This window comes from Carassius carassius, chromosome 10 (assembly GCF_963082965.1).
Source record: "Carassius carassius chromosome 10, fCarCar2.1, whole genome shotgun sequence".
NCBI classification, from domain to species: Eukaryota; Metazoa; Chordata; class Actinopteri; order Cypriniformes; family Cyprinidae; genus Carassius; species Carassius carassius.
In genome coordinates, this window is record NC_081764.1 from 6,294,202 (window position 1) to 6,307,886 (window position 13,685).

General features: G+C 35.3%; 2 protein-coding genes across 6 annotated transcripts in view; both read left to right on the plus strand.

Moving 5' to 3' along the window:
* Positions 1-1,704: 1,704 nt before the first annotated feature.
* LOC132151628 (prostacyclin synthase-like) lies at positions 1,705-9,332 on the plus strand. Its single transcript, XM_059559875.1, has 10 exons — positions 1,705-1,906; positions 2,010-2,133; positions 3,259-3,434; positions 3,593-3,739; positions 4,359-4,483; positions 4,598-4,779; positions 6,644-6,782; positions 6,999-7,180; positions 8,404-8,555; positions 9,087-9,332. Exons 1-10 carry the CDS (start codon positions 1,845-1,847, stop codon positions 9,229-9,231), a joined length of 1,434 nt encoding a protein of 477 aa, XP_059415858.1. The 5' UTR covers positions 1,705-1,844; the 3' UTR covers positions 9,232-9,332.
* Positions 9,333-10,236: 904 nt separating this feature from the next.
* The window catches only part of LOC132151629 (potassium voltage-gated channel subfamily B member 1-like), a 33,415-nt gene continuing 29,966 nt past the window's right edge, over positions 10,237-13,685 (plus strand). Inside the window, exons 1-3 of one of the 5 annotated variants that reach the window (XM_059559879.1) lie at positions 11,407-11,544; positions 12,275-12,342; positions 12,432-12,958. In XM_059559879.1, coding sequence (XP_059415862.1) covers positions 12,470-12,958 — 489 coding nt within the window. In that variant the 5' untranslated portion in view covers positions 11,407-11,544; positions 12,275-12,342; positions 12,432-12,469. The other 4 variants (XM_059559880.1, XM_059559877.1, XM_059559876.1 and 1 more) reach the window with 4 other exon arrangements.

Sequence of the window (13,685 nt, forward strand, 5' to 3'; positions counted from 1 at the left end):
TATTTCATATGGCACATGAAATGACTCTTTAATGTTACATTCTTCAGTGCCTGTTAAACTTAGATAATAGGTATTGAAGTATGACAACAGAGTACATTCTTTCTTCCAGTTACGTAACTAGCACAAAGGAATCCTTTCCAACGCAAATTCTCAAATTACATACCACAAAACTATTTTTTTAATGATACAGAAATAAAGCCTACACATCTCAACAGCATAAGGAACACTGAAATAAAAAACAGCAGTTTATAATTTGTAAAACTCTGAGAAGTGGTATGAGGACCTCTTGGAACATTGGAGTATAGAAGAAACTCAGGATCACTGAGACTCGGTCGCCACCTTATGGACTGTTTCATGCAGCTTCATCTTTCATCTTTGTAAAGCTCATCAGCTGACTTTAGTCAACCATTCACTCCGAAAATTAATAGGCATAATCCTTATGTAAAAGCTTTTGCTTTCCCTGTCATTGAGCTTTACCACAAATACTCTTGGCATAGAATTCAGCCTCTTTGGCCAACATGTGGGTATGAGATATAAACAGTCAGGAATTGACAGGCCTTAGATTTGAAGTAATTTTGAATTACACTCTAAATATGTATTATATTTATTGTTTCGTATTTATTATAATATACTAGGATATTTTATATTTCTATATATTTGTAGCATATATATCTTTAATTAAAAGTTTTGCTTGCATGCTTTGCCAATAATAATCACGACAAACTGTCATTTTTGTTATTAATGAATCTAGATACCCATAAAGAAAAATTGTGTATATCACCTTCCTTCTTATATTTAAAAGACATAGATCAAGTTGAATAGCTTTAGTGCCCCACCTGTCATTTGGCAAACACGTCTACAATGATGTATACTTCGTCATCAGAAATGAACATGAAGACATCACACACACGCACACACACAAACACACCCTTGATCTCTAAAAATGACTGAGCAATAAAAGATACACCTAACATGATTCACATGATTGACGTCTCTGAGCATTCTAACACATAGTCAATTCCAGAATATTACTAAGCGACATATATTAAATGTATGTAAACATTGTCTGATGAGTGAAAAAAAAGGAAGTATTTTGTATTTAGGGGAACTGTGTTTGACATCTACTTTTCTGATTATTATTTTGCTGGCAATATTTTGAACTATTGCAAAACATATAAAGAAACCTCTGCATTTTAGACTCTTTGAGACAGTGGTTTTAGGTATTATTATTCTTTATATTTAGTACGGTTTCACAATATTTGTTTATTCTTTCTATAACTATTCTTATATAGGTTTAAATTTGTAACCACAAAAAGGTCAACTTCTGTCAACTGTTTGGTGACCAGCATTCTTCAAAATACATACTTTTGTTTATCTTCTTTTTTACTGTAAACAAACGAAAGAGACTCAGACATGTTTGGAACAACTTGAGGATGAGTAAATAATGACAGAGTTTTCCTTTTAGGGTGAACTAACCCTTTAAGGATCTGCATCGGGCGGTGTATTTGACAAAACATTTGCAACATTGTTATAGGCTATATTACCAACGGCCTTTGTTTAATATTGTAAAAGTTAGATTATTTTTTTTTTAAAAAGGGTACTTTAGTTTTTCCTAAAAGTACGTTTTGATCTGACTGATCCATTAATCGTCATGATGAGCCGTCATGTTGTTTCCGTAAACAGAAACTGCTTATAGTCATCGTCAGGTTAAGTCATTTTCAGTTATTTCTACAGCACTTTGACTGTAGTTTTCAATTTCGTAATGAGAAGTGACGCATGTTAGGGTTTCACTTGAGTATTTAACTTCTGGAAACTAGGGCAGCTCATCACACACTCTGGTCAGGATGTGGACCGCGCTTCTCCTGCTGGGACTCGCTGTTCTGTTGCTATGCACGAGACGCACGAGGTGAGTCCGAACCAGTCCGACCAGCTCCTGAGGCTGACACACGACACTTCAGCTTTACAAAGACGCCTAAATTATTAAGAATTAAACATGTCGTTTTTTGCAGACGAAGAAATGAACCTCCTCTTGATAAGGGAATGATTCCTTGGCTTGGACACGCGCTTGAGTTTGGAAAAGATGCTGCTAAATTCCTGACACGAATGAAACGGAAGCACGGCGACATTTTTACCGTGAGTTCTTGTTAAGTCACGTTTTGGTCGAGTAAAATAACACGAGCATTAAATCAGCAGCCAGCTATAATGTGCAGCTTGTTCTGTTAAGGGGAAGTCGGGAAATAATGACAAATACTGTATACTGTGTGTGTGTGTGTGTGTGTGTATACTTTGGAGTTTGCTTAAATAGTTAAAAGTACAAATATTTTATATATTTTCTCTCTATATAGGTCAGAGTAGAAGAATATATATTCTAATTTTACCTAAGTTATGCATAACTTAATACATTTACATAAAATATTGTATATTATTATCTATAGTATGATTTTTGTTATGACTTATGACTTATTCTTGTTGTCACAATTCTGCAAATGTGAGTGCCAATATTAGTACTTTGAATATTTGTTCATACTTGCAGCTAAGATTTACAGCTATAGCTTCTCCCAATGGTACATTTTACTGATGCATTGGTGCTGATTAGGAAATGAATATAGGTCTGCAGAATAGTAATATTAATAGAATATAATAAACTAGTAAACGTCACATTTATAAGAATGAACACTATGCATTTTACAGATTTTAATAGTGAAAACAATGTACACAACAATGTAGCTTAAGCAATTATTCCAGTGGCCGGTTACATGTTTAGACTATTCTTAAAAAATTAGTCATCTAATTTTTCTTTTCTTTGATACTGGTCATATTTTTTTAAATTCATTTATGAAAAGGTAGATTGGTCTTATTTGTATTGGAAAAGTAGGATTGATTTCCCCTTGGCAACCGCTAGTTGGTCTGCTAGTGTTGGGGCACTTCAGCCCTCTTAACTTGAGGCCCTTGACAATCCGAAGTACTGAGGAAATGTCCTGAGCTGTGTTTCTCAAATGCATTGTAAGCTAAGTAGATCGTAGGGACGAGGGACTGCCATTAGTGGCAGTGATTCTACACACGCTTACAATGGTATTGGGAAATGCAGCCCTAGCCTTTAACCTACCCTTATTAGGCTGTATTCTTATTACATATTTATCTAGATATTGCAACAGTATAATGGTTAAGATGACAATCTTGCTCTCAATCATGTCATTTCCTGTGCCAACTTCCTTTGACGTTTTTCAGCACTAACCACAATAATCTAATGTGAAGCAGGTGCGTGCAGCTGGACAATATATCACTGTTCTACTGGACTCAAACTGCTATGATGCTGTCCTGTCCGATGTGGTCTTGCTTGACCAGACCAGCTATGCTCAGGTCCTAATGAAGAGAATCTTTAGTCTGAATCTGCCCAGTCACAACCCTGAATCTGAGAAGAGAAGGGCAGAAATGTAGGTTTCTAATTATGATAAATCTCTGTCATCTTGAGAATTTGTTTTAAATCTTTTTAAGATACTTTCAGATACTGAATAGATCTTTTGGTAACATCAAGGCTGAAATATCAATTAATTTGAACCATGTGTAAATGTGTCTGTGTGTGTTTGACTAGACATTTTCAGGGGACAGCTTTGACCCAACTGTGCAGCTCAATGCAGAACAACCTCCAGCACCTTGTGACCCCTTCAGAAATGGGCCTTGAAGTATCTGAGTGGAAAAAAGATGGACTCTTCCATTTTTGCTACAGCTTGCTGTTTAAGTACGCCAACCTCTAAAATCAACATACTAGAAACCCTCTGAAATCTGTAAGAGCTGTTTCTCACAAGAAATTATTATCAGATTACAGAATTCACCACAACTGCACAGCTTCAGAGCTGAGGCTAATTTTCTCACACTTAGTGAGCTGAACTCTAAATCTCAGTTGTCACTTACTGATAACCGTTTCATAATTTATGGCCGTTATTGGAGCAAGTACTTAATGTAGAGCATTAACTGTTTATGAAACAGATACACAAATGCTTCACTTATGCACTATTGAGTATGTAGGGTTAATACTTTGTTTGGCATTCATTCTGTACCCATCAACAAGCTGAGAATGTCCCACCCAAAAGCTGGAACAATAATTATTACTCACTATTGTACAGATAAGACCTGATGTCATGTCTCCACTAGGTGCAGCTTGGTTATCTCATGAATGCCTTCAGGTCATGCAACATGGTATTTTGTGACAGTGGTGAAAAGTAAAGGCTTGAACGTTGTACTACAAATTTTAAAAGTCTGGAAAAACCTGATTTCATGGGAAAACGATTAAGGCTGAATGTTTTTTTTTTAATGCTGTATAACCTCATTCCTCTTTATGCTTTTCATTTTCTCTACAGGACTGGCTATCTCACTGTGTTCGCCACAGAGAAAAACAATAGCACAGAATTAGCAGAAATATTTGAGGCGTTTCACCAGTTTGACAAGATTTTGCCTAAACTGGCTCGAACTACTGTAAACAAAGGTAATGCTGTTTCATTTGAAAGAAATTGCTTAGAAAAACAGATGTTCATTCATTAATTTTCATTAGATGTTATTCATATAATTAACCTGTGTTTCTTTTATATACATGCATTAGAAGAGAAACAAATTGCAAGTTCAGCACGAGAAAAACTGTGGAAATGGCTGACTCCTACATGTTTAAATAGAAAGTCAGAACACCAGTCATGGTTGGGGAACTATGTACAGCAACTGCAGGATGAAGGCGTTGATGCTGAGACTCAGAGGAGAGCCGTACTGCTTCAGCTATGGGTCACGCAGGTGAGTTTTTCCCTGTGTCTGTCACCTAGCTGTCCTTTCACAACACATACTGGCAAAAAAACATCAAATGCATTGCGAAAAAAAAGTTCCAGGATGACATTGTGAAAATAAACATACACTATCATTCAAAAGTTCAGGTTGGTAAGATGTTATTAAGAGAAATCTTTTATGCTCACCAAGGCTGCATTAATTTGATATAAAACTACAGAAAAAATTGTAATATTGTGAAATATTACACTTTTTAAAAACTTTTTCTGTTTTAATATTTTAAAATGTAATTTTCAGCAGCCATTACTCAAGTCATCAATGTCACATGATCATTTAGAAATCATTCTAATTATATTGATTTGGTGCTCAAGAAATATTTCTTTTTATTATCAATTTATAACAGTCGATGCTTACATATTTGTGGAAACCATGATACATGATTTTTTAGGATTCTTTGAACAGAATAGCATTTATTTGAAATAGAATTCTTTTGTAAAATGTCTTTGTTGATCCTATACTTTTGAATGGTTATGTACTTCAAACTTTTCCTGTTATTTTTCAGGAAAAGTGGATGATCATTTATTCTGACATGCCCCAACATAGACAATAAACCTTATGGATTCAGAAGGCTTATGGTGCTTTTTTGTCTATTTTGGAGCTCAGCAATATAAATGACCTTGTTTTGTAATTCACAGTGAAAACTGAAAAATAATATTGGTTTGGAACAATACAAACTATTGTGTAAAGTAGTAGTTCATTATCATGAACATTAGGGTAAACTTATCCTTTAAAAATTCCTTTTGTCTGATAGCATGCTTAATAACTCAAAACTACATAGTAGTGACACAGTGATACCTCGAGGTTGACAGGAATAGGCTGTTTTCCACTAGTGATCTCACTCTAAACAAAAGACTCTGTCACCTCTGGAATGAGTGAGTGTGTGATTTCACTCCAGTTCCACAGAACATGACAAGCTGCTCAAAGCACACCTGAGACGCCATAGCCTGAGGCCAAACAACACCTACTGAATGATTCCTTTGTAACTGAAGGGAATTAGGCAACGCATGTGTGGAAGCATCCCTACTACATATAAAATGCATTTGACAGAATTATTACATGCATATTAGAGAAATTTGAATCAAGCTTGTTAATACCATCACATATAAAATGTCTGCCTAAACACCATGAGGCATAATTAAATGGATTAATTCACTCAACAATAATAGTTTATATGACTACAAAGATAAGTCGAAAGGGTTTGAAATGACAAGTAAAATTAAGAAAAACATTTTGTAATACTGTATAATATACAATTGCTTGAATTGCAACGATTCCTTCATTTTTTACATTTTGAGTATAGATTTATATTTCTAAAGCCATCATGCAGCAATTCTCTGTTTAAACCACATGAGAGCAGTATAACTATTAGAGAAACAGCTTCAGTGCATAATTAATGGTGCTATGATTGTTTCTCATATTTAAGGTTAGGGATTTGAATAAACCACTACCAATAAGTATTATGCTTTGAAGCAGAACTCATCCATACTTTGTTTGGGGTAATTTATAATATAATAATAATTAGTTTGGGGTATTTTTTTATTTTTATATCAAAAACTTTTAATATTAGAATGATTTCTGATGGATAATGTGACACTGAAACCTTGAAAATATTTTAACGATATTCAGTCAGCCTTTTGATTTTGTTCCCTCCAAAATGTTTAAGACCAACAAGCACCATACCATCACTTTCTTAAACACCTGTTTGCTTAGAAATTGATCCATTATGTACGTGTGTGTGTATATATATATATATATATATCATTTAATTTAGCATATTTAGGTTTGACTGTAATTTAAGGAATGTTTTTGTCCTCAGGGAAATGCAGGCCCTGCTGCATTTTGGGTACTGGGCTACTTACTCACCCACCCTGAAGCTCTAAGAGCTGTGAGAGAGGAAATCCAAGGTGGCAAGCACCTCTGTCCAGAAGAGAGACGGAAAAACACTCCAGTATTTGGTAGGTCACATAAGAGAAATTATTTATATCATCATGTAATATTTACAAAAAATCTTGTGTATTTGTGCATATTTGTGCTATAATTTTTCTAACATCCTAAATCCTACAGACACACCCATATATATTTCAAGATGGCAATTACAAAACCATCATATTCCATCAAATTCCATCATATTTCAGTGAAATGAAAAAAAATTCTGAAATCTGTTTTTACAGATAGCGTTCTTAGTGAGACACTGCGTCTTACTGCAGCTGCTCTCATCACTAGAGAAGTGAAGCAAGATAAGAAGATTCATTTAAGCAATGGGCAAGAATACCAGCTCCGACGGGGCGATCGGCTGTGTGTTTTCCCCTTCATCAGCCCTCAAATGGACCCACGGATCCACCAACAGCCAGAGGTGCACTTTCAGACTCTACTTCCATCCTAAACTCAACCAAGCGGAGAGATGAGATTCACTTGTGGCAGAAATCATTTCATTACATGAAGAATCTGGGCAGAATTTAGATAAATATGAAATGCGTATTGATTTTTTAACTTTGTCAAAAATAGGTGGAATTGAAATAGTATCAAGCACTTAACTTACACTGCATTATGTAACGGCCCCAAAAATTTCCATAGACTTACATTAAAAGTACCAAGCCACATCTAGTATATAATAACTTTCCACGGGCAAATAAGAATCAGAAAATGAATATATATAAATAACTAAATAAAATGATAGACAGTATATTTAAATGTAATTTAATTTAACACATTTGCTATCAGAAAATGAAAAAAAAAAGGTTTCAAATTATAAAATATATATTTAACTTTTCACACTTTATCAACCACATAGCAACAACCCTAGCATGTTGTTGAGTTTTCAGTTTGTAATATGAATTTGAACATTTCCCCCCAAAAAATATATAATAATAATATATATATATATATATACACACACAATCACATCAATTATAACATAAATGTTTTTATTTTATTTTATAATTTATAAGTTAAATTTAATTAATTTATAATTTTATTAAGTTAAAATTCTAAAAAAGTACAATTCAATGCTTAGTACATTGTTTTATTAACACGTCACTAGTTGTTATAACCTAAACCTACTTAGCTTGAACTTTATAGACCTCGACAATTATGATCAAGCTTGAATTAATTTCTGCACAGGTCCAAGGGTTAATCTAGTTAGATATCTGGGATTAGCCATTGAAATGCTGTCACTGGCACAAAGACAAATAGGGGGAAGGGGCTCACAGTTTATAGTCACTGCTCCTACTATCTGTGAGAAACAGATGCTCACACCATACACAAGGCTTTGTAGGCCGAAATGCTAACATTGCATACCGTAGTGCTGTGTATTAGCACACAACTAAAGATTTGATCCAAGCTTCCATGTCAAGAACACTGATTAATAGTGATTTGATTAACAGCACACTGAGATGTTGTTCCTGCAAGCAAACATTAAATGTGTCTCACAGACATATCACAAGAGCGCAGTTTCTTGCTTTTCAGTGTTTTATCAAGACAATCCAATGGTACAAACATCAATATAATGTATTAATTTTCACCAAAAGACATAATAATAAAAATGCTAATTCTGCTTGTCTTCTCGTAATGTTACAGATGTTTCAGTTTGACCGCTTCCTTAATGCAGATGGGACCGAGAAGAAGGACTTCTTTAAGGAAGGGGTGAGGGTTAAGTGTCCCTCCGTGCCCTGGGGGACCAAAGACAACCTGTGTCCAGGACGCCAATTTGCAATTAGTGCAATTAAAGAGTGCGTATAATAGCATTAAACTTATAAGGTGCGGTCACATTTACCATTGCAAAACCCAATCATTTCAATAAGATAAGAAGCTTCATACATTTACAGATTAATCACATGCCATACTGAATTTAACATGGATGAAAATGAAGGAAAAATTGCTGTCTTTACAATGGCATGCACTGTATAAAAGTCCTAGATGATTTTCAAAAATATTTCATTGTTTTTTTTTCTACTAAAAAGTTTTTTTTCCAGAAATATGTTTCATCAGCTAAACAATTGTTATGTTGTTAAACAAAAGTACAGTCCATTGAATGCACCATTATTCTGTCCCTCACAGCCTCATTTTCATTCCTGTCTAAAAATTAATGATCAAAGAATCTTTTTGTCTGTGAAATTATTACCAAAATTTCACTAATGTGACCGCATTTTTAGTCCTTGTGTTATGCTTTAAATACATCCATTTATTCAACCAATTTTATGTGTCTGTTAGCAACTACAGTATAATGACATTTGTAATTATTATTTTTCCAATCCCTTTAGGCATGTGTCCACGATCTTGACTCGATTTGACGTGGAACTGTGTGACAAGAATGCAAAGCTGCCATTGGTAGACCCCAGCCGATATGGCTTTGGCATTCTCCAACCTGCTGGCGATCTAGAGATACGCTACAGAATAAGATCTTGATTAATACACCAAATCTAAGGAAAACTGTACAGATAACAATAGGCTTTTTTACCACAGTGTCTTGAAAACTTATTGCAACAATAAATATTGTATTTTTCAAACTCTGGTTTTATTCATTTCTCTCTCGACCTGATGTCATTTTTAGGTTTTGAGGTTTTTATTATCCTTACTTTTCTGAAGATTTGCCACTTTTCTGAAGTTTTTTTTTTTGTTTTGGTTTGAGAGATTCAAAGGCCTCAAATAACTTCCTAATTCAAATGCAATTCAATATGTTTTAAATCCCATGAAAAATACACAATTGCACACACTTGTTTTATTGTATTTTTTTCTTCAATATTTTGTTTGTCTGGGTCAAACTGGTGTGAAACTTAAGTAAAAGTGCTACTATAGTAAATAACACATTTTGGAAACATGCATGCCTGCTTTGTTATACAAGTCAAAGCTTTGATCATTCTACAGTGTTTTTACTTGGTCAAAGACACATAGGTTAAACCATGATCCCCCCCCCCCCCCCCCCCAAATATCTAAAATCTAATTAGATATAATTCTTCAATTTAAGATATATATATGTATGTATATATATATATATATATAGATAGATAGATAGATAGATATAATTATATAATTTAAAAGACAGACAAGTCGGTCTCAACAGATCATGAAGTTTAAAATGTACCCTTAAAATAACTAGGAGAGATTGGCTGAAATTCAATACAAGGCCTTCTGAAATGTGATAACTAGAGACCAAAGAATGTGAGCATCTGAGTACAGCTGCTGTGCTTCACCATGGTAAAATATTAGATTAAACCTCATATATTCAAGGAGCTACAGCTACGGCAGAACTGACTCAGAGGTTTCTTTGAGCACTGCTCTAAAAAGCGGATGTGTTTCAAAACGAATATGATAAAAGGAGCTAGTTTTCTGTAATGTCCACTCTTCAGACGCCATTTTTACACAGGTTACTCGTAACGACAGAAGGAACTGCTCCAAGAGCCTCTTGGTGCTGGGTGGCAAGGGTTAAACGCGCCGTCTCTCTGCCATTGGACGGTGAGACTACGGAGAGCCAGCCATCTGCAAGGAAAGCAGCTGTCGTTTCACGAAAGAGACGTTAGACATAAGTGAACGAAAACAGTGTGGATTCACGCCAGTACTTGTTGATTTGTTTCCATAAACAAAAAATGAAAAGTCTGGAGAAGAACGAGCTGCTGTCTACTGGCTTTATTAAAACGGTGACGTTTCTGCGGTTTCCCATATTTAATTGCTTAACTTCACACCGCTGCCAGCAATGAGTCTTCAAAAATTAAGGTGGGTGGTTTTTATAGATTTATTATTCTACCTATTTATATATATTTTTTTTCTTTTTTTTCTTTTTTTACCGTATGCTTAGGTATTATTGATCGTTTTGAAAATTTCTGCCGAAAACCTAATTGGAAAAGTGTGACATTTTGTGCAGATAAGCTATAAGCTTTTACTAAATAATACTGAATTGTACTTGCATATGCCATACAAATAATAACAGTTGCATTGAGGTTGTAGCTAATGTTGTTTTGTGCCGTTAACATGTCTAAACATGCATTTTTTTTTCTATGCATGATGCAGGATCAATACTAGTGGATGCCACCCCTACAACGTTTAAATTATATTTGAATGTCTTTATAATAGCACTTTGTTTATATGTTTTGAATATGTAATCTGTTATAGTCCCCGCCTTGCGTAATTAGCGTCACTTTTTCCTTCAAGTGTACAAGACGATCAATGAATCACATCATAAGCGCAGCTGCATTGATACATTGATGTCAGTGGTGACCGCCTGATGCAATTAGTAACATTTTATCCCAAAAAAGACGTGCGACGCTCATAAAAATCAATTTTAATTAGCTTCGCAGTATAATAAAGGCTTAATCAAAATGTCTATCATGCCATCATGTTTTCCTCTTGTTTTGCATGTTGTTGTTGCTGCAGCTGTACGGTCGGGGTCCAGCCGACGTTACACTTAACACTTTAGTTACAAGGTATGGAAATTCAATATAAGCTTTTAGTCTTTTACTGAATAGTTGATGGGGTCTTTTAATCTTCTGCACAACAACATGGATATTAACGGCAGAGATACTGAATGTTGCTGATTAGATAGCATGTTCCTTTCAGAGGATTACAGATGGATCGCGTACGTTCCAATATATTTGGATTCAAATGTTATTGTTATCTTTTGGGAGTTTATAGAGACAAACGGGCGTTTAAAAATTGCCCGTCAGGACAGCAGCAGGCGATTCAGCACCACGATAGTGGACAGCGACTTCTCGGGCTTTGGGATTTGTAAGGAAGTGAATGACTGAGATTTATCTAAACGATTCTGGTTCCTTAACGTTTAATTTAGCACTTCAGATTCCTTTAGTAGCCTATTATTTAAAAATATAATTGCAGTTACTGCCCTTAACAGTATGTTGCCAAATAGGCCTGTTTATGAATTTTCGCCATGAATACAACCCAACCCAGTTAATGTTCGGAAAATATATTTTGGATTCCCTAAAAAGAACCAGCTCAGACTACATTGGTTGCGCTACGTTACTGAATCAATGAAAAGAACCGACTATAAAGTAATTCATTTAGGATTTGAACCTATATTAGTCGTGCTATTAATGATTCGCTGAAAAGAACCGGCTCGTTAAAGTCATTTGTTAGGGAATCAGATTACACTGGTGGTGCTACATGTTTTTGATTCACTAAAAAGAACCGGCTCATAAGAGTCATTCGTTTGGGAATCAAATACCGATCACGATGTAGATTCGATGTCAACACTTGCACGATCAGGAGCCGTTATCAGAATCAAAATTCATGCAAATCACTCAGGTATTTATAACTGAATTAAAATATTGATTGCTTTTTGAATTATTTCATCAGCCAGACTTTTAATAAAATATGCTTCTGTTAGTAAGTGGCAGATTTAAGAATTTATTTGTTTTGCAGGGATAAACCTTAACAGAGCACTTAACACACATCATAAAACATGCAGCTCATTTCTTGTTTCTCTTTTCCTCTTCAACAGCCCAAATAAAAAGAAACAGCCCAGAGAACCACTGGTAACACCGCTTGTCCCATGGCCAAATTCATAAGGTAGTCTGCACAGAAAAAAAAACAAACAAACAAAAATAAAATGGATAAACCCTCCGCAGGAATGAGTAAAGTTGGTTCTCGCTCGACAGCCTCTCTGCCCCCAGAGCCTGTGGATATAATCCGGAGTATGTCGTGCTACCGGCGTGTCAAACTGAACGTAGGGGGTCTGCCGCATGAGGTCCTGTGGAGAACCCTGGACCGACTGCCGCGCACACGACTGGGAAAGTTACGAGACTGCAAAACTCATGAATCACTCATGGACGTATGCGACGACTACAACCTAGAGGACAACGAGTACTTTTTTGACCGGCATCCTGGAGCATTCACATCTATACTGAACTTCTACCGCACTGGGAAGTTGCACATGATGGAGGAAATGTGTGCCCTGTCCTTCAGCCAGGAGCTGGACTACTGGGGGGTGGATGAGATCTACCTGGAGTCCTGTTGCCAGGCGCGGTACCATCAAAAGAAAGAGCAGATGAACGAGGAGCTCAAAAGGGAAGCTGATACTCTGAAGGACCAGGAGGGCGACGAATTCGATAATACTTGTTGTTCAGAGAAAAGGAGGAAACTGTGGGATCTACTAGAGAAACCAGGCTCATCTGTAGCAGCCAAGGTACAACACGATAGACAGCATCTTATCAGACTGATAAATAGGCTAAGATTCAGACATATGAACACATTTTCAGGCCAACTTCTACAATATTATGCATTAGTTCAGAGAGAAAAGGAAACCCGTTCTTAATTCCAGCTATTATAAATTACACATCTTAAAAAAAGAAGCTGGTTTGCAAAAAAGTCTTAATATCACTTAATTTGATGATGCAGAGTTAAAAATACCAATAACTCTTTTCCCCAAAAAACATTTTTTCAAATTAAATATGCTTTACGTATTAGCCTTAATGCACTTAGCAAAATAACAAAAGCAGTCGAACGTCAAAAGTTAATAATAATATTTCCGAATTTATCATTTAAATGACAAACTGAAAATGGAATGAAAAAAAAGTTATAATGCCTAATATAAAGTAAAAACTCTCCAGAAACTCAAGTTTATAAATACGTTTTTATTTATTTTATTTTTTATTTTTTGCAAAATCTTCCATTTTCGGTCACTATTTGGATATGGTAAAACACCCACAGATGTAGCAGAAAACATCTGGGTCATTGTAACTGGCCAAAACATTAAAATCAGGATTAGGCATGAATATCTTCAGAATAATTCATATATGTGAATATTGGCTGAGAATTGGATGAATATATGTAAACTGGCTCAGAGGAAGACAGGATACAAGAATACAAGACTTCTTCACCTTACAAATGATTGTCCAAAGCAAAAATGCAAT

What these genes read in the sequence shown, in the direction of transcription:
- LOC132151628 (XM_059559875.1), top strand. Translation starts at nt 1,845, where the DNA reads ATGTGGACCGCGCTTCTCCTGCTGGGACTCGCTGTTCTGTTGCTATGC. An exon ending in GAGAAGAGAAGGGCAGAAAT is followed by an intron (nt 3,435 to 3,592) that starts GTAGGTTTCTAA and finishes GTGTTTGACTAG; the next exon opens with ACATTTTCAGGGGACAGCTT. An exon ending in GCAATTAGTGCAATTAAAGA is followed by an intron (nt 8,556 to 9,086) that starts GTGCGTATAATA and finishes CAATCCCTTTAG; the next exon opens with GCATGTGTCCACGATCTTGA.